Source organism: Microtus ochrogaster, chromosome 8 (assembly GCF_000317375.1).
Source record: "Microtus ochrogaster isolate Prairie Vole_2 chromosome 8, MicOch1.0, whole genome shotgun sequence".
NCBI lineage: Eukaryota > Metazoa > Chordata > Mammalia > Rodentia > Cricetidae > Microtus > Microtus ochrogaster.
The window spans coordinates 52381904-52402858 of NC_022015.1; the positions used below are offsets into that span (position 1 = coordinate 52381904).

The 20955-nt window shown below is 44.3% G+C and overlaps 1 protein-coding gene across 28 annotated transcripts in view; it reads left to right on the forward strand.

Moving 5' to 3' along the window:
• The window catches only part of Trpm3 (transient receptor potential cation channel subfamily M member 3), an 805264-nt gene that overhangs the window by 714893 nt on the left and 69416 nt on the right, over window positions 1–20955 (forward strand). For 12 of the 28 annotated variants that reach the window (XM_026781590.1, XM_026781580.1, XM_026781589.1 and 9 more), the window contains 8 exons: window positions 1350–1385; window positions 1537–1677; window positions 3923–3952; window positions 4868–5157; window positions 5772–6000; window positions 8572–8739; window positions 12787–12927; window positions 19801–19929. In XM_026781590.1, coding sequence (XP_026637391.1) covers window positions 1350–1385; window positions 1537–1677; window positions 3923–3952; window positions 4868–5157; window positions 5772–6000; window positions 8572–8739; window positions 12787–12927; window positions 19801–19929 — 1164 coding nt within the window. The remainder of the gene's footprint in view (window positions 1–1349; window positions 1386–1536; window positions 1678–3922; window positions 3953–4867; window positions 5158–5771; window positions 6001–8571; window positions 8740–12786; window positions 12928–19800; window positions 19930–20955) is intronic. The other 16 variants (XM_026781584.1, XM_026781587.1, XM_026781596.1 and 13 more) reach the window with 3 other exon arrangements.

Sequence of the window (20955 nt, forward strand, 5' to 3'; positions counted from 1 at the left end):
CCTCCAGAGCAGGGGAAGCGAGAGCACAGATCCACCCACATCACTTCCTTGACCACCTCCAACCCCACACACCAAACTCCAGAGGACACCAACCCCGAGCACTCTGCGCAATGCTCTTTGCCCAATGGGTGGCAGTAGAAAATGAAAGCAGTTGATGGATGCTGATTAACAGTCGGGCTTCTAGAAGCAGGCGGGACCTGAGGAGCGAAAGTCCATGATTTCTGATTTTTAAGAACACAAAGTGAGATTTAGAAAAGGATACAGAGTCACGCAGAATTGAGCTAACAGAGCCTAGCCCCGTGCTGTTTGCCCTGGGGACTCATGTCTCTGGCCTTTCTGGGCCTGAATATCTGCAAGCTGCCCTTCGGTCCAACAGTTGTGTCCCAGGATAAGCGATACAGATGCCTCATCATTGCTGTGTGCAGACCACACCAAATCAGGGCATGATCCTCCGCACGTACCATGTATCCAGGACGCAGTTATCCCAACCAGGGATGATGAAGGGAATCTAGCTACTTAATTTTGCTACTGAGAATAGAATACAAAAAGCCCAACCCAGGCTGGATCCCAGACACATCAATTTTTTTTTTTTTTTTGCTTCACTGATACATACTTTCAACAACAAAATCCCAAGAACCAACCACACCCCACATGTTGTAAAAGACATGGGAAATATAAAAATTTTAAAAAGTTCAAGAAAAATTTAAAACTGTACATTGAAGCTGTCTTTAACCAATTAAATGGATTTCCTACCGCCAGAGTCCCATATCACACTCTGGTGCTCTGTAAGTAGACTGCTATTGCCCCAAACGAAGCTATTTTGCAACAAAAGGTGACAAAACCACCTAATTTTGTGAAAGTTTTAATTCCAATGTTAAAATGTCTTCTCCTGATACACACACACACACCCTTTAAGCACAAGGGACACTCCTACAGTTCCATTCTGACACTATGAAATGCCTTCCCTGATCCCTGTTATTTACCTGGGTTGGGAGAGGGCCAGTATATGTGACCAGCTAACAGAGGTCTTTAAGTAGAACTGATCTCTAAGTGGTCCCCATCCTGGTAGCGACACTCATCTTCTGAGAGGAGTCTTCCTTTTGTGAGTGGGGGGATACCCAAAGGGCCTACAAGAGGTAGGCCTGGGTCAGAGAGAGAGGCTCAGGAGCATCAGGGGACCCTGCATCTAGAAGCTGGGAATGATAGCCCTTGCCTTGTCTAGCCTGTGTTTCTTTCTGCTACACTGGTGTTTTTTTCTCCCCAGCTGAAGACTTGAATAAATAATTTGATTTTCTGTTATTGCCGGCGATTACCGCATCTTCTTATTTAACTTATGTCTTCTTTCCAAGCGAGAGTATCCAGGTTTCGGTTGGATCTATTTTAAGGTGAATTAATTAACCAGCATAATAATACATTCATGTTTCTTTTTTCATTATAATTTTTACTCTAAAATAGTTACAGAACACTTGCCAATGAACCCCTAGTAAACCATGCCGTCTTTTTGGGTTTGTCTGTTGTTCCCTTCGTCTCTAACAGGGAAACCTGCCCCCGGACTACAGAATCAGCCTCATAGACATTGGCCTAGTGATTGAGTACCTGATGGGCGGGGCTTACCGCTGCAACTACACCCGCAAGCGCTTCCGGACCCTCTACCACAATCTGTTTGGCCCCAAAAGGGTGAGTTTCTAGCATATTCTGAGGTTCTTTTGGGGAAGACTAGGGAGGAGAGATTTCGGGTCTTCTTGTCTCCAAGGGAAAACAAATTGAAAAGACAGAAAGCGCACCCCCCCTTTTCCATCCAAATTATTGAAATTTATTATTAAATATAAAATACTGGACAAACAAATTCTATCTGCTGCTTCCCTTGCGGTGACGGTCCCACTTTGGTCATTCTAAAAACGTCTCTCTTGAGTTACAGTCTAAATAACTGGTCTCTCTGCTAGTCTTTCCTTCAAATAAAAATGATCTTCCATTGGGGGAGGGACTTTGTTTTTGGATTTTCTATCTTGCATTTTCATGTCTACAGTTCAATTCCAGCAAAAACCTGCACTTTCCTCGGGAGTCACTGGGTCAGAACTACTATGGCAAAAGAAGTCCAAGCGGGGACAGTTTTCCACCTATGTCCCACAGGATGGCAATAAGGCATTTCTAGAACATGTCTTCATGGCTCGATTTAGCCAGTGATTCAGTGTGTACGTCTTGAGGATGTTCTTAAGTGAAGCTCGTTTGTGTTTGTGTTCGTTGGTTGTTTGGTTTGTTGTTTGGTTGGTTCATTTTGTGCCTAGCACTGGAATCTAGGAACAGTCCCCAAGTTGCTCCATCGCCTTTCCTCCTGTCAAGCTAAGGTCCCCACGGCTTTGGGTCGCTAGTGTTTTCATAAGCCAGGACCCTCAAAGGCGTGTATTACTATAAATATTGCTTGGACTTCACTCCCTGAAAGGGGCTGGAGAACCCTTAGGACCCCAAAAAGACACCTGGAGAGCAATTGGCTCTGCTGGTAGTAGGCATGAGATTTTTTCCCTTTTTCTCTCTTTTAAAAAAATATTTATGATTTTCTTAATGTTTGGGTTTTATGATTTTTCCCTTTATGTAGTTTTTGTTTTTGTTTTTCTGGGTTTTTGTTTGTTTGTTTTGCTTTGTTTTTTAACAAAGTTTTCCACTGAGGAAAATATTTTGTGGGTCTATTAGAAAACCAGGAGAGGGGAAACAAAATGTTTGAATAAAGACAAAAAATGTAGACTTGTGGTAATTTTAGAAGCCAAAAGAGAAAAGGAGGAAGACAGCGTCAAGCTATTCTAAGTTATATAATCACATCAAATTACAGGAACCGTCAGCTCCTAATTCTTATGTCCTTGGTAGCTTCCAAAATGACACCCACTTCCCTGATGCACTTAGAAGATGGAATTGGTACCCCTGGCCCATGGGTGTTATTTTGTTCTCTCATTCTTAAATACAAATTCCCAACTGGCTTTTTCCTTGCCCTCAGTTGTGCCCATTTTACAAACACCCAGCAAGGCCAAGGAAGCCACTCCCTGTGTGGGGATGCCCTCCATGCCACTGAGCAACTCCTGCCTCCAACAGCACCTGCTATGGCCTGCACACCCTTGCTCTGCTGCGCAACACTAGAAGATAGCCAAAGAAAACATCTAAACAAACATTTTGAATTATACCCCAACTCTCTGCATAACAGAAGTTTTCCAGAGGTTTGAGAAATATCTGGTTTGATCTGTTGGTTATTTCATTTTTCATCTGTCTTCTCTGCTCAGACTACTGTAGCAAAATACCAGAGGCTAAGGGGCATATAAACAACATCAATGTATCTCCCACAGCTCCAAGGTCAAGAACAGGATACCAACAGGCTTAGTATATGCAGAGGGCCTGTTTTCTGCTTCCTAGGTGGCACCTTCTATCTGTGTCTTCACACGGGAAAAGCCAACCAACTCTCATCAGTCTTTCTGATAACGATATAACTTTCTTTCAGAAGGCATCCTCCATCGTGATCTAACACTCTCCCCCAAATACCCACCTTGTCAGTTAGAATTTCATCATCTGACGCAGATGGGTGGGGAGGAAAACACTCAGACCATAATGTTTATTCAAGTGCTGTACATCCTGGAGGAGCCGGTGAAGTAGGACGGTCATAGGAAAGGGAAAGAAACTTTGACCCACAAAAGTCATTCTAAACCTTCAATTTTATCTCTTCAGTTTTCTAGTTTTCTGTGGTTCACCACAATCACAACATCCCTAACTCTCCTCAATCTTTTCAAAATCATGTTCCTTTTATTGTGTTTACTCAGTGACATAGAATTAACGCTATATGGTACCATAGAGTTCTTATATTACTTATTTGCAATATAGTAGAATTCGTTTCTTACCTCAATGAAAAAAAGATCTAACTTGTTCACAACATTTTTTTAAACAGCCCAAAGCCTTGAAACTGCTGGGAATGGAGGTTAGTGTTTGCTCAAATTATTAGTGTCGATTATTTTCTTTCTCACATATTTAAAAGATATATGAGTTCATTTTAATAGTAAGGCTTAGTGCATGATTCTAAAATACGATTTTCCAAGTGCCATGGTGGCAGTTCACAGTAGCTGTTAAAATTCCACAATGGATTTATGTTAGCAGTGGGGGCAAAACAAAAATAAATAAATCCAATTGTAAATACTAACTTGAAAACCAAGTGCATAAACTCCACAGGCAAAATCAGTTAGAAATATTTACCAATGCCAACAGATCCAAGGAATTTCACAGATGCATCTAATAGGGGTGCAGAAACTGGAGCAGTTTTGTTCCCATCTTTGGTTCATTGTTTATTGTTGTTATGTGAAAACACGAGTATAGAATATCCTTGCTTTTTCAGAAAAAAAATATAAGGAGAAAAAAGAAACATGGTAATGTTGTCCATCATGAGGTATAGACAGCCACACCTATGGAAGAAAAAATGGACAATAGTAAACAGACAAAAAAAGAAAGGAAGGAAGAAAATGACCTATGAAAACATGTTTGGAATTTTTAAGACAGACTCTCATTATGTAGCCCAGCCTGACCTCGAACTCGCCATCCTCCTGTTTCTGACTCCAAGGTGTTGCTGGGCTTTTAGGGATTTACCACCATCCCCAGCTTAGAAAATGTTCTGTTTAAAGTAAAGCATAAACGGACATGTTGGTCGTTGAATATGCATTTATTAAGTCTTATTTTTAAATTAGCCCGAAGAAGCTTGCAAGTCTCTTTAGGATAAGAATTGGTCTGGTTCGTTTCAGTATGATTCTAGAGCTGAGCCAATGGAAGCTATACATAAAGCATGTAGTGAATGAATCTGATTCATTTTTCAACTCAGCGTGGCTTTGTTTCTCTAAAATTGCAGGATGACATTCCCTTGAGGAGAGGAAGAAAGACAACTAAGAAGCGTGAAGAGGAGGTGGACATTGACTTGGATGACCCCGAGATCAACCACTTCCCCTTCCCCTTCCATGAGCTGATGGTGTGGGCTGTCCTCATGAAGAGGCAGAAGATGGCCCTGTTCTTCTGGCAGCATGGAGAGGAGGCCATGGCCAAAGCCCTGGTGGCCTGCAAGCTCTGCAAAGCCATGGCTCATGAGGCCTCTGAGAATGACATGGTTGATGACATTTCCCAGGAGCTGAACCACAACTCCAGGTTGGCCAGTCACTCGTGAGGAGGGTGGGGAGAGAAGGAAGGGTAGACCCCCAAATGCCAGAAGTGTGGGCTCCACAAAACTTACAGGGTAACAGAGTCCCTGCCCTAGAGCACACAAGGTGGGCATGAGTCATTTAGCCTTATTGTGCACAACGCTGCATAGAGGTACAGAGAGGTTACACTGATTTCATTCATCCTCTCAACTGCCCCAAGCAACAGGTCATAGCATCATGTACTTCATCCAATTAAGGATAACATCTCAGAGAATCTAAGTCACTTGGCTGAGATCATATATAGTTGGCAAGAACAGATCTGGCACGTTTAAGAAGACACACTACACTCTAATGACTGTCTTCTGCCTCTACCTTCACATGCCCTGAATTGGGGGTCTTGAGTGCAGGAATCAAGCTTTGCCCTAACATCTTCAGTTCTAGACATGGTATCTAGCGAAGACTTAAAGGATGTTGACTGGGTGGTTTTATGAGCCACCAGATTTGACATGAAACAGCTACTCCTCACAGCAAGCTACCTTTTATGATTGAACAGTGGGCTCATCTTTGTTCATGGAAGTCTCCAAGTTGGCCTGAAAGACCCTCCTGTGCCTTGTCTTCCAGGGACTTTGGCCAGCTGGCTGTGGAACTCTTGGACCAGTCCTATAAGCAGGATGAGCAGCTGGCCATGAAACTGCTAACATATGAGTTGAAGAACTGGAGCAATGCCACGTGCCTGCAGCTGGCTGTGGCTGCCAAGCACCGTGACTTCATTGCACACACATGCAGCCAGATGTTACTTACTGACATGTGGATGGGCCGGCTCCGCATGCGCAAGAACTCGGGCCTCAAGGTCAGCATACCCAAAAGAGATCTGTTGCCATAGCGTCCAAGGGTTGGTTGGAGTTTTCTAAGCCAGATCTATGGTGGGTCTAAGGGTTATCTTATGTCGGGAGGTGATGCTAACCCATCACTATTCATTATAATCTCCTTAGAGATGTGATTTTCGTTTAGAGTTAAGGGTTTGAACTTGGGGTCTGTCACATTTAAGAAGGCAGACTACATATGCTGTAGTCATTGATTGCTTATTCTGCCTCTACCCTCAAAGGTCTTAGGTTGGGGGTCTTGAGGCCAGATCTTAAGGCCTACAAAAACAGAATCTTGTCTCAAATCCAAAGATGCAGAGTACACACAGGTTTCGTGGGGGACACTGTACACTCTTGCACAATCATACTACCACAGGAGTCTCCTCTAAGTCACCCTGTGAGGCTAAATACCCTTCTGGTCCCACTCAGGCTATCTTGTATTATGTCATATCATAGAGACATGGCCTCTGATAGAATGGGCTTGAGACATTTTAACTGAACTAAAGTTGAGATAGATTTGTACATCAAGACATTACTCAGGAGAGGTGGGTTCAAAATCAAACCCAGAACCTCACACATGGCAGTGAGATACATCCCTAGTCCCTGATCTGTTCTCAAATGAGGAAAAGCGAGTCACAGGCCAGTAGACACAACCTAAACCCATTTTCAAAAGGTGTATAGTGACAGCTATAGAAATGAACTAAGGGAAACCAAGAGGTAGTAGTTCTCTTGGGTACTGAACAAACTGTGTATATGACTTTTTTCTTGAGAAGAGAAAGTTGGGCTTTTGCCTTATTCGTTGGCAGTTTTAGAGAAGATCGCGGGGCCCCACACAGGCCAAGAGAGCTCTCTACCTTTGAGCAACACACTCAGCCCAATTTTTGCTTCCTCTAATCCTGCTAGTGATTTTTCAGGGAAAACATTAAAGTAAAAGAATTTTTAAAAAGAGCCGGGCGGTGGTGGTGCACGCCTTTAATCCCAGCACTCGGGAGGCAGAGGCAGGCGGATCTCTGTGAGTTCGAGACCAGTCTGGTCTACAAGAGCTAGTTCCAGGACAGGCTCCAAAACCACAGAGAAACCCTGTCTCGAAAAACAGAAAAAAAAAAGAGAGAGAGAGAGAGAGAGAAAGAAATGAATGAGAGAAAAATGGAAGAGTGTTTGTTTGGTTTAAGTTTTATGATGCCAGTTTTTAATTATGTGTATTGAAGATGCCAATACAATGCTTTAACATACACAGTGAAGTAACTACCAGAGTCAAGCAAATTGGCTCATTCATCATCTCGCAATTACCCTTTTTTGCATGAGGTAGGATTGTCTAGCATCTATTCTCTTAACAAATTTGCTAGTATGTAGTGTGACATCATGACCATGTCGCTCATGAACACCTAATATCTTTGGACCCACTTACACCACAATTTTGCATCCTTCCCTCCTTGACTTGTTTTGCTGGGCCTGAACTGTTTATCTCACTCCGCCTTTCTTAGGGGCTCTTGAGCTGAAGTTACAAAAATGGTTCTATGAAGTAGGTCATGTATTACATCCCAGAGTCCTGCTGCTAGTAACCGCTAATTTTGGCCTCAGGTGGGGAGCCAAGCTGGTTCTCAGCTCTGAGGACAGGGCATTGTACCCTACAAAGATTGCCAGCATGCCCTTTGAGCCTCCCAAAACACCTATAATTCAGAGTCAGTTTTGGTCCTTTTCTCCTCACTGGTCTTAAGTCCCCATGGCTATTAGGACCACAAGATTGTCCCTGTGGAGGCATCACACCCACTGATCTTTCAGATTCTGTCTGAGTCCCTCCCCTTGGTGCAGTATCTTCAAGGAGGTTCATCTTCGGGACCCTTATGCACTGGAACCATTTTAGAATTGAGAGAAGCTGGAGAAGACACTGTTCTCTGACAGTGGAAAAGATCACTTTGCCATGAAAAGCATCCTGACACTGAGATTTACACACCATGTTTACACATGCAGTGTTGGCCTTTCTGGGGCTTTTGAGCAAGGAGACTAACTATTCTCCACGAATATTCTCTGTGGGAAGGGATGGTTCTGTTTGGACATTGGCTATTGCCAATAGAATGTTCTACAGTAGATAAAATGATTTTCTACATGTGCCTTCAATGTCAACCCAGTAAGCTTTACTTGACAGAGCTCATCAGCTAGCACATCAACTCTGCTTCACAAATAAATGCCAGTATGTGTACGAATTGATTTTACAAGGCCAAGTTCTGTCTAATGACCAAATGAAAATCTCTTATTTTTTTGCTTTGAATAAGATCTTTCTCCTCAGTTTCCCCCATAAAGTTAGAATTAACAGGATAAGACATATCTGAGTAAAATAAGTGTTTCTTTATTGTATTTTTAGATCTCCAGATTTCCACATCCATGTTCAGCCAGTACAGCACCTGTGCATGAGCATGCATGTGCACACACACACACACACACACACACACACACACACACACACACACGCCACACCCCAGGTTCTCTGATTCTAAGCAACCACCCTAATCTTAATCCTTTAAATGTGATTATTATTATTATCATTATTATTACTTTAGGTAATTCTGGGAATTCTACTTCCTCCTTCAATTCTCAGCTTGGAGTTCAAGAACAAAGACGACATGCCCTATATGACTCAGGCCCAAGAAATTCACCTCCAAGAGAAGGAGCCAGAGGAGCCAGAGAAGACCACAAAAGAGAAAGATGAAGAGGACATGGAGCTAACAGTAAGAAAACACTATGCCGTTTTTTTCTCCCAAGCCACTCACGCATTGATATTGCGGAGGTTCAATAATGCTTGAGATAAGGGTTCCCCGGCTTCCTGCCAGGTTTAATCATGTAAGTGTTGAGATTACAGTATCATAAAAGTTTCCTCTTTGTGCACAAACAGCAAGGCTATAAGATCCAACTGTATGTGAAGTCCTTCTGCCAATGATGCTACAGAACAAATCAGTGAAATTCAAAGCCAGGCGACCTCAATTTTCAGGCAAGCATCCATTGATAAACATAAAAATGTGACTGGCAAGAGAGAGAGGGAAGCCACGAGCTGTGAGCAGCCAGCTTTGCTAAGCTGGGGCCATTCTGCTGGTCAGAAGCTAAGACTGTATCTGTCGTCAGGGTCAAAGTCACAAACCCATCACTAATTGAATTTTGAGCTTTGTGGAAAGCTTTTATTAGCGCTTCCTGGTACAATTATAGAACATGGATGCTTTGTTCTGCAGCGAGAACAAGACAGCTGTGCACGGAAGCACTTCCCGCAGCCCCCACCCAAGTGACATGACTGCCACTGGCTTGTGTCCAAAGGCTAAAAATAGTCTGTGCCTGCGCTATTAAAGGGACAAATAGGGCTTCATAGCTTGGGAGAGCTGCATCAAACAGCAGCTCCACAGGGACAGGTCTGTAGCACCTCAGCCTCCCTCAGCACCCTAGCCGCTGGCTCTAGGAGTAATGACCCAGAAGGAACTGTAAGAGGAGAAGATGAAAATTGGGTTGGTTCAGGTGGCAAAAAAGACATTGCATGAGTCTCATCATCAGGACCACCATGGGACAACCTTCCTCCATAGGCAGTCCTTTCTAGAAACCCCTTCCTGGGATCTGTTGATAGATATGACCCTTCGCTGACTGGATGAAAAGCCAATTTTTGTTTCAGTTCCAAGATCTTTGTAAAAACCTAGGTAGGCACCTGCCCTGTCCTGCCTTGCGATAACAGCAAACTGCCTTCCTTGTAGAGCATGTCATAATTTCGGTCTCTGAATGCCTCAATAAAATGGTTTTTTAATCATGGTTAGTGTTGATTCTGGGTTCTTCCTGGCTGTCTCAACAGAGAGGTAAAAAGTATATGCTTTAGAGTCAGAATCCTGTGCAGTGTGATGTTTTATTCTTTTGGCTTTTTTGGAGGGCCAGCTCCCAAATAAATCATACACAGAGGCTTATTCTTAGCCATGAATGCCCGGCCTTAGCTTGGCTTGTTTCTTGACAGCTTTTCTTAAATTATCCCAACTACCTTTTTTCTCTGGGCTCTTATCTCTTTCTATTTCTGTATATCTATCTTTCTTTATTTCCTTCTCTGAGGCTTGCTGTGTAGCTAGGTGGCTGGCCTCTGATGTCTTCCTCTCCTTGTTCTCTTGTTCCTCTTTCTTCCTTGGTTCTCCTTTTGTTTACTCTCTGCCTGCCATCCCCACCTATCCTTGTTCCTGCCTTGCTATTGACCATTTAGCTCTTTATTAGACCAATCAGGTGTTTTAGACAGGCAAAGAGCCACAGCTTCACAGAGTTAAACAAATGCAGCACAAACAAAAGTAACATGACTTCAAATAATGTTCCCTAACAATCCTGCCCTTTCACCTACTTGCTATGTAACCTTAAACACAATTTCATTCCATCATCAGTGGGAGCAGAGTTTTGTCTGCCTTGCGGGTGGTTGTGTGATTTAAGAATAAACCACTTAGACACATACACATAAGCTACTTAGACTAACAACTAGGCATTAACAAATGTTTGCTTATGTTGTTGAAATGGCACTGCATACTCTCTCTGCCTTTGCCATGGGACCACATCATGCCCATCAGGTACACGTTGTTCTACTTCCCAGATTAGAAAGCAAGGACTCAGAGATTAAATTGCCCACATTTAGCCAGCTGGTTAGTTGCAAAGGTGAGATTAGAATCCAAGCATCCATACTCCATTGGCTGTTGTTATACATTTAACAACCTCAGCCAGTTGCCAAGGGCAAGAGAGAATTATTTTCTGTTCTCTTATGGTCCTGCTTAGTGGATTTAATTTACCAGAGTAAAGAGCCTCCAAGGAATGCCAAGTGTCCCAAATCAAGTATGGTGTGGCTCCCTCACAGCCAGCCTCCTGGGAGGACAGTCAGAAGCTGCATGATGCTCACTGTGTTTGGGTATAGAAGAAGAAGGGTCCTTTGTCTACTAAGAGCTTTGGGGACTATGATCCTTCAGAAAGTCACTGTAGAAGATGACTCTCAAGTCTCAGAGCATAATGGCCTTGCCAGAGAATATATCCTAACATCTGTGAGTGTCATACAGTTCGATGAGCTGGCTATGAAGAAATCGTTGAAATACTTGAAACTTATATTTGTATGTATTGTGTCAAGTGGTTGAAAACTAAGTCATGTGGAAGTTATCTATGTCCTCAACTTCCCTACAAATTGCAAACACTACTGTAATTAGATCTCTTAATTTGAAACTTAAGTGCCAAGTACCATGTCTTATCCCAAATTCTTCTCAATTCTGAGCAGCTATAGTGTATGTCTTATCATAGACTCATGTTTATTAAGTTTCAGGCTATGGGGGTTGACTTAGCAGTTCAAGTCCCCAGTCCCACATAAAAAGCCAGCTGTGGTCACGTGTGCCTATAATCCCAGTGCAGGATGGGTAGGCAGAGACAAGAGGTTCACTGGGGCTTGCTGGCCACCACCTCGCTTCAGATTCAATGAGAGACCCTGCACCAAGGGACTAGAGAGTGACAGAGCAGGCCACCTACTGTTCTCCTCTGGCCTCTGCATGCACACATGCACACGTGCACACATATGTGCATACGTCACCCACTCACCACATAATTGCAGAAAAGAAAAAACTCAATTTCCCAGCATTGTCTAATTAACCTTTATATCTTATAACAATGTGGAAGAATTAAAGCCAATACTTTGCCCTGCTATAGATTCTTACAGCATGCACACCTTTCTCGTGAGGAACCTTTAGGTGAGAGTACATAAGAAGGTCCGCGTTCACTTTGAAGACTACCTAGTATTTACAGACCACTCAACTAGGTGCCAGGTGTTAATGCATAGGTCCCCAAGGACCATAGCCCAACTTATGGCTAATGAAAGTAGGTCTCAGAGAGTGCACAGATCCTGAGTGTTCATCTTAGAACTCACCCTCCTGTCTATGTCATCCAAAGCCTACGAGACTTCACTGTTAGGCTCTTTAGTCATCTCTGGGACATCCTGTTGCTTGCTACCCAGACAGGGTGTGTCTTCCTGTCCCCAGATTCTGCTGTTTTTGCAATATTTGATCATTATTGTTCATACGGCTACTGTTGTGATGGACAGCAAGGAGATGCATGTGTTTGGAGCTCTCCAGCAGCTTAGAGATGAGGACCATTGCAGATCAAGCTTGCTTCAAACCTTTCCCCTAACCCTTCTGGTTGAAGAGAAAGTCAATGTACCCCAGAGTTAGCACAAAATTGATAACAGCAGTAATTCTAATCTTACAAGGTTTAAAATGGAGGGACCAATGCCCATGCTTTATATGGGTAGAGATATTCCTAATCTAACTAAACTCCAAGCTCTTCAGATGGCTTATAACATGCCCAATCAATCTGCTTTTGACTAGGAAGTCACTAGCATGGGGTAGACAGAATTTGAATCCAGATCTTGCATGTCTCATAAACATATGGGAAGAAAGTAACAAAATTGGGACAGATTCCTGTAGCCTGGCCTTCCCAAACAGTGCTTATTATCCCTCGCAGAACTCTATGTATATCCTACTGCCTACTCATTCAGAGGGTCCATGTTGTAGAAGAAAAGAAGGCTCAAGAAATAAGCCCCAAGCTTTCTATTCTTCGAAGAATTACACACCTCATACAAATATAGTGCAAACTCACACATAAGAAAGGCAAGCCTTTCTACTCTCTGGTGTGGGGCTTCTTTTCTTGGGTTCTATGAGCTCTCAGGCATCATGAACATCCACTCCTCCTCTGCAACACGGCCTACAGAGCCCAGCCATGATGGTCTCTGTTCTCTCCTACTGTAGGCGATGCTGGGGCGAAACAATGGGGAATCATCCAGAAAGAAGGATGAAGAAGAAGTCCAAAGCAGGCACCGGCTAATCCCCGTGGGCCGAAAAATCTATGAGTTCTACAATGCACCCATTGTGAAGTTCTGGTTCTACACTGTAAGCATTTTCCTTCCCCCTTTCTAAAAGGCTAGCCTCAAGGGTGGGCGGTCCTGTCTCGGGTACCTGTGTGGCTTTCTCTGAGCAGCACTGTAAGTACCACGCCTGCAGGAATGGAAGCCCTATGACTTTGTTTTTCCTGTAGTTTCACAAGATCTGCGAGCTTTGGGGGACAGCTTCTATAGACTACCTTTGTGCTTGCCACAGAAGGTAAAGGAACTGACAGGGGTGAGAAGTAACAGAAACAGATGTGTGATGTGCATGAGTTAGTTTCACATGCAAACAAATGTCCTCTTCCAGAACATTCCTGTGTTGCCGCACGGAGGAGAACTAGGACAGAGTAACCGATTACAGATGCTCATCCTGGGCTTCAGGGGAACATGTTGGGGGTGGGGGGGGTCAGATGTAGCACCTCCAGAGACTGACAGCATCTATAAGTAACAACTGCCAACTTGGTAATGACATCAGTCACACTTTCTTACTCGGGCACAATTAAACAGCGTGCAGCTCAAAGCACGAAAACCTCCAGCCCTGGTAAATATTCTCCAGGAATCACACCCTACATGCACTTCCTGCCTCCAAAGTCATGGGCTGTCCCCGAAATGGCATCGAATATCATAGATAGGGACATTGCTGCGGTTCCCTTTTCCTTTCCGGTGACACCTTCCAGTGGTTCTCAACTGTCATAATGCTGTGATTCTTTGATACAGTTCTTCATGTTGTGGTGACCCCCCAACCATAAAATTATTTTCATGGCTACTTCATAACTGTACTTTTGCTACTGTTACGAATCTGTGTTTTCTGGTGGTCTTAGGTCACCCCTGTGAAAGGGGTCACCCCCAAAGGGTCATGACCAACAGGTTGAAAGCCCTGGAGCTTAAAGTGATTCTGCCCAGCCTGCTGGAGCTACGCCAGCTGAAGGACAAAGCTTCTGTGTTTCTAGACTTTCTCACGCCAGCTGCAGGGCAGTCATTTGAGTCAACAACAGGGCAATCTAGGTCTGAGGACAAGAGGGGCTCAAAAAACCGTGGATGTGGCTTCCTGTGCAGTCCGGGGTGTTATTATTCAACACTGGCTTTAAAGCAAGACTTCACAGCCTCGGCACTGGTGGTATTTTAGCTAGGATCCTTCTTTGCCATGCAGCAGCGTCCCTGGTCTGTGCCTACCAGATGCCAGAACCACACTCTGTCCTTTAAGGATGACAGCTAAAATGTCTCCAGGCATTTGTGGGATGAAAACTACCACCAGTTAAAAGCCGCTACTTTAAAGGATGATTTTTAATAGAATATGAGAGAATATGAAAACACTCATGCCTCATTTATATTCATTTTAGTAAAATAAAATCCCAAATGTATTGACATCCCCAAATCATACCCACCTCAAAATAATATACATCCAAAAATTCAGTTTACATTTTTTTATAGCGTTCTTTCAAGTTTGCCCTGTAGAAAGCAGCGTACATGAGATCTGAAAAGAGGCAGGTGACATATAGGTTTGCCTGTGTCCCTCTATGCTGTGTGACCCCAGAAAAGTTACTTTCCCATTCTGTCCATCTGTAAGATAGAGAGAGAAAAAACTACATAATATGTGAAGATTAGTGTGTTGATGGATATAAGACACAATAATGTCTGGATCCATAAGTACAATGTGGAGGAAGTAGTGTTGCTCCTAAACTCATCACATTTCTGAGAAGGAATCAATGCCAGATTGGTCTGTCCACGCCACAAGAGAAGTATCATTTATTGACCAGCTACTGTGTGTAAGCAAGGATCCAGATGCTTCCTAACCTCCCTGAGACTCACAATGATTTCACCAATATAACAGCTGTCCCTCCTTTTTATGTCCACATCTGCCCTTCTCCTTCTATTCTCCTGCCTCAGTTGTCACAACCCAAAAAGGGGGGAGGGGATTTGAAAGCTATAGCCACAGAGGAAACTCCACTTTTACGGTCTACACGCTGGAACTCATTTTTGCATTTTGATTTCATTTATTCTGTGTCACCGTGCATCACACCCAGGGATGCTAGGTGAGTATTCTACCATTAAGCTACAACCCCAGCCTATTTTGTTTGGTTTTTTTTTTTTAACCTTTCTTTAAAAAGGTTGAAATAAGTTTTTTTTAAAAAAAAAATCAGTTTGTGAAAGATGAACTTCAAATTTCAGTGTTTACTACAACTGGCCACACATGGGCTCTAACAAAAAAAGTTAATTATGACCATTAAAAACAAAATCCTCTTGGCCTACAGAACCCTGAAGATTCGCCATGTGGCCTTTTGTGAATGTTAGCAGATTCCTGGTCTAAAGCACAAGAGAAACTGGTGTAAGGAATTTCATAAAGAATTAACCAGCACTTGGATAAACACTGACCTCAATTAGCCTTCCATGTCTCTGCTCTTTCTTCTTCAGTGAGGTTCAGCATGCCCATCATCTGAGCTCCTTGATTCTCTTGCTCCTTGTTGGCCCAACTAAGGCAATTTTCAGCCTCAAATGCTTTCTCATCACCAGTACCCTGGCCAGGGGCTGTCATCCTTGGCACCTCTGTATCAAGGTCATTGGAATCACCTACTACACTTTTGGTTCTGATTTTTTTTTTTTTAAGCCAGGGTCTTAAAAAAAAGTTTTCCTTAAACTTCTGGTGACCTGTTTCCACCTCTCAAGGACTGGGATTATACGCATGTGCCAAGTCCATGTGCTGGATCACTTTCAAAACATGCTTTCACCTGGTCTCCACCCTCAGGGCTCTGATGTCATCCCTCTGGGTACCGCATTAGCATTCCCCAGGTCATTGTCATGAGCTGTTAGGGTTAAAAAGCCCGGCCTGACTCAGAACAGAGAATAGTGAGTTTTAGCCCATTATTTTTTTTTTTAATTCTCACAATAGGAGAGGTTTTATTTGGTTTTGTTGTTGTTGTTGTTGTTGGTTTTTTTTTTTTTTTTTTGGTTTTTCGAGACAGGGTTTCTCTGTAGCTTTGGTGCCGATCCCGGAACTAGCCCTTGTAGACCAGGCTGGCCTCAAACTCCCAGAGATTTGCCTGCCTCTGCCTCCCGAGTGCTGGGATTAAAGGCGTGCACCACCACCACCCGGCAGGAAAGATTTTATTAGAAATCCCAATTCAAGGATCCATCACGGACCCAACTAAATCAGCTCTGTGGGAGTAGTGGGGAGGTGTTGAAGGCCCCAGGTGTCTCCAAGGATTACAGAAACCCGGGGTACACTGCTCCGAACATCATTTGCAACAAACTTTAAACCGCTATCTTAGTTCCCTTTCTATTGTTATGACAAAACCCCATGGCCAAGGCAACTTAGAGAAGCAAGCATGTAAGTAGGCTTATGGCTTCAGAGAGTTAGCATCTATGATGAGGGAGTGAAGGCATAGTGGCGGGAACAGCAGAGAGAGAGAGAGAGAGAGAGAGAGAGAGAGAGAGAGAGAGAGAGAGAGAGAGAGAGAGAGAGAGAGATCCCATCTTGATCTGCAAGTAGGAGGAGAAAGAGCAAGCTCAGAATGAGTCTCTTGAACCCTCAAAGAGCCACTCACTGGAGACCAAGCATTCAGACATATAAACTTATGGGTGCCCTTGTCATTCAGAACACCATGGGAGCTGTATCTTTGTCATTTGGGTTTAGGTCTTCTACAACTGTCCTGGTTAGCCTTGGTAAATCCGTCACACTAAATCCCCCAGTTAGGTTTAAACAATTCCAGCAATTTGTGTTCAAATGTTGACAAAATCCAGGCCTCAAGGTAAACGGATTTCTGGAAATGAGTGCCAAGCTCTTGAGACCCCAACAATGCTTAACAATAAACTTCATCATCAGATTGATGGTCACATTTGCTGTGACCTGTGTTCTGTTAGAATTCTTTGCTCTGATTTCCAGAAGTGTACCTTCCTCCTCTCTGACACTCTACCCAAAGGGAACACCCACCTCACTCCCCTATGACCTTTTGACCTCATCTCTGCTTTCCAAAGGAACAGATAAGCAGGGGTGTCCCCTTCAGGCCCTGTCTATGCAGAGAACCTTTCTCAGTTATGAGCTGTAGAAGATTCAGGTTCGAGGTACAAGCGACCACAGGTCAGAGAACATGATGTGCACTGTGGGTTTCCCCAGCAGTGACAAGCTCTTCCCCAGAGGCCCTAGGTTAAGTGACTTACAGAAGATGACGTGCATGGGCTGAAACTTAAACCCAAGTGCCACTCCAAGTTTCTCTGCCTCCCTTCCTTCCTCCAGATACACCAGACCTGAGTTCAGAGGGTGGGCCCTGTTAGTAAAGTTACTTAAGTTCTAAGACATGGAATTTCTGAAGAAATGAGTTTATGTGTCACTGGGCCAACATGTGACAAGAGGAGGCAATGCCTCGGAACATTTTTGCATTGAACTTCGTAAAACACTAAAAGCAGGGCACTTAAGAGTCACTCCACCTTGCTCTAAAGCAACAGAATTTTTTTTAATTAATTTATTTATTTATTAAAGATTTCTGCCTCCTCCCGCCACCGCCTCCCATTTCCCTCCTCCTCCCCCGATCAAGTCCCCCTCCCTCATCAGCTCGAAGAGCAATCAGGGTTCCCTGACGTGTGGGAAGTCCAAGGACCACCCACCTCCATCCTTACTCCAGGTCTAGTAAGGTGAGCATCCAAACTGCCTAGGCTCCCCCAAAGCCAGTACGAAGCAACAGAATTTTATTCAATAAAAGGAAGGAAGTGCCCAGGAATATGGAAGAGACACCAGGCAGAAGGAAACTGAGTGTGCTAGTCTCACCAACTGACTCCCCGCCTTTCTGACTCCCCTCCTTTGTGTTCCATAGCTATGCATACAAGGGCCGCAGAGCATGTCGGTGTTTTCTTAATCATAACCCGAAACCCTGTGAGCCAAGTCACACTCAAAACCAATTTTTAAAGGATGCCTCTCCCATGAGAAAGTTCCCTGATTCACTAGTGGTTCTGAAGCGGGGAGCTGTGGGAACCTAGGCCTGGGTTGATGTGAGAGTAGTCATGGGGATAGAGAAGATCAAATCGCCCAGGTGGAGGAGTTAAGCTAACCCTCGGCAGCTGCAGCGCTCGCTCACTATCACAATCTGATTGTTCCAGATGCCGTGTGGCATCTGTCGTAGGAAGGGCTGGCTGGGAAGTTGCTGGCAGTGGTAGAGGGTTTGCCTACCATGTCCAGGTCTTGACTTATCAGAAAAGGAATTCTGTGCCACAGTTGGGCCTGGCCATGTACCTCAATGTAATGGGAATGTCAGAGGTACCTTTGATTCCCATTAAAGAGTTTGTGAAAACGAAGGGAGAAGCCCATTGGTACACAAGACATCTCTCTGGGCCCATATCTCCTCACCAGGCTGCAGTTTCTACCCCCTAACTTGCCTTTACAGCCTCCAGAGTCACCCAACAATGGCTTCAGTATCTTAAATTCTCAATCCTCCTGCCCACATGCTGCCCTGTTCATTGCCATACCACCCCCAAAGAATACAGATTTGAGTCAGCTCACTCTGGGTCCCTGCTCACAGCCCCCGAGGCCAGTCAGTACCTTGCTCAACTTGAAGCATCGCCAGCAGGATGTTTTGCCCGTCCGCCATCCCCCTCAGGGCAAACTTTCTTAGGCAAGAGCACCACTAATTCTTCTCTTTCCACATTGACATCACTGCATCTTTCAGTAGCAGATGAAAAGCCTGGGCCCTGAGGACTGTTTCCCCACATCTAGCATTCCAGCCAGTCACATCAGGACTCAAACTCCAGATGCTGGTGCCTCCGGAGAATTAAATCCACAACAGGCCACACACCCCACGCCTTCCTGTAAACCGATTTATTTTCTCTTGTTTTGTTTCAAAGAAACAGAAAACAAACTCCAACGTTCCGAGCAGGGTAGGGAAGGATGACAGTACACAGTGGGAAAGAAGTCAAACCCCTCCCTAAGAAGCCAACCACTGTAGGACAAAAACATCCACTCAGGAGAGCAGGGGTGTAGGTCCTTAAGATTAAATCTAGGCTACTTACACTGTGGTTTTACCAACTTCTAAGTAGTCTATGTGTCTTTCTTTCCTTCTGGTGGGCATTATCCTACCTGGCATCTTTCAGGGGGAAGAAATATACTGTATCACCTTAGTATGGAAAGCCATGTATACACCTAAGCAAGAAGAGCCCTGATAGACCAGGTTCTTTTCTAAGCCAGAGCACTGAAACACACACACACACACACACACACACACACACACACTGGTGATTGCCACACAAATTTTTACACCATGACACAAAGGTATAAGCAAGGTCCTAGGGTCCCAGAGATACTATAAAGGTTAAAAAAAACAAACATTGCATATGCAATTATTTTAACTATTACCGCCTTTAAGAAAAAAAATGGGGGCTAGAGAGATGGCTCAGTGGTTAGGAGCACTGCCTGCTCTTCCAAAGGTCCTGAGTTCAATTCCCAGCAACCACATGGTGTCCTCTTCTGGCCTGCAGACATACACACAGACAGAATATTGTATACATAATAGATAGATAGATAGATAGATAGATAGATAGATAGATAGATAGATAGATAGATAGATAGATATTAAAAAAAAAGAAAGAAAGAAAATGTTTGAGGTAGAGATGGCTCCGCAGGTAAAGGCACTTGCCGTCAAGTACAGAGACCTGAATTCAAGCCCCAGAACTTGGTAGATGGTGAGAAACAACTTCTGAAAATTGTCCTCAGACCTTCACAGGAATGCACATAGAAAATAAATAAATACTGTTTGTTATTTAAAACTCTCTATTTCGGTTCCTCATGGACTCCCTGCCCTGCTTACTGACCTTGCTCCATGCTGCCACGCAGTGGTCTTGCCCAGGGCGCAGCCCCCAGGCCTCTGCAGTTAGACTCCTATACTCTATTCCCTTGCAGCTGGCATACATCGGCTATCTGATGCTCTTCAATTATATCGTGTTAGTGAAGATGGAGCGCTGGCCGTCCACTCAGGAATGGATCGTCATCTCCTACATCTTCACGCTGGGAATTGAGAAGATGAGAGAGGTAACTGCTTCCTAACAGAAAACAGGAGGGAAATGGTGGCTCATCATATCTGAGGACGGAGACTCGAGAAGGATGCTTGGGATCCGAATTAAGCCCCAGACAGGGTTCTGTAAGGCTGCTGGAGGCTGCTGCTTTCTCTCTTTGTCAAACCTAGACAGGTTTCCTAGGGCAATTCAGTCTATTTTCTGCTCACATGCCTTTTGCCCAGAGGGCTTCTCACCTCTATGAAAATGATTTTTTAAATTTTGCTATTTTTAACTCCCATTTCAACTCCTTACTTGGGGTCTCCTTGGACACTGTCCACCAATCCAGTATCAAGCTCTCCAGATGTGTTCCCGCAGCTTACTGTCAAGCTCAATGACCTGCATTCAATACCCAGAACTCTCATGGTGGACAGAGAGAAACAACTTCAGCAGCACAGGGGAGAGGGGAATGACACGCTACATGTTTTCCTTTACTCGGTTTATCCTGGAGTTGATTCCTTCTCGGTGTCTACCACCCCCACACTGGGCACCCGCCAGCCCTTCCACCCCTAAGGAGCACCATGGAGGATGAAACTCAGTTCTGGTCTCTTGTCACCTCCTTCCATTAGCCTAAGAGGAGTCACTGAAATGCCACCTCCTTTATGATTTCTTTGAAGTCAAAGCTAACCTTGGGGACAGGAAGTCTTATTCGTTGCTAAAAAGAAATGAGCTCTGAGGCAATGGGAAAACTTAGCTATGTGTTACAAAGACAAAAATGTCTGAACAGGATACATTCTATATGATTCCAGCTATATGAAACCCTGGGGAAACCTATGGAGATGAGGGGTGCTGTGGAGATGGGGGGTGCTATGGAGATGGGGGGAGCTATGGAGATGAGGGGGAGCTATGGGGATGAGGGGGAGCTACGGGGATGAGGGGGAGCTATGGGGATGAGGGGGAGCTACGGGGATGAGGGGGAGCTATGGGGATGAGGGGGAGCTATGGGGATGAGGGAGAGCTATGGGGTGGTGGAGCCATAGGGATGGGGGAGCTATGGGGATGG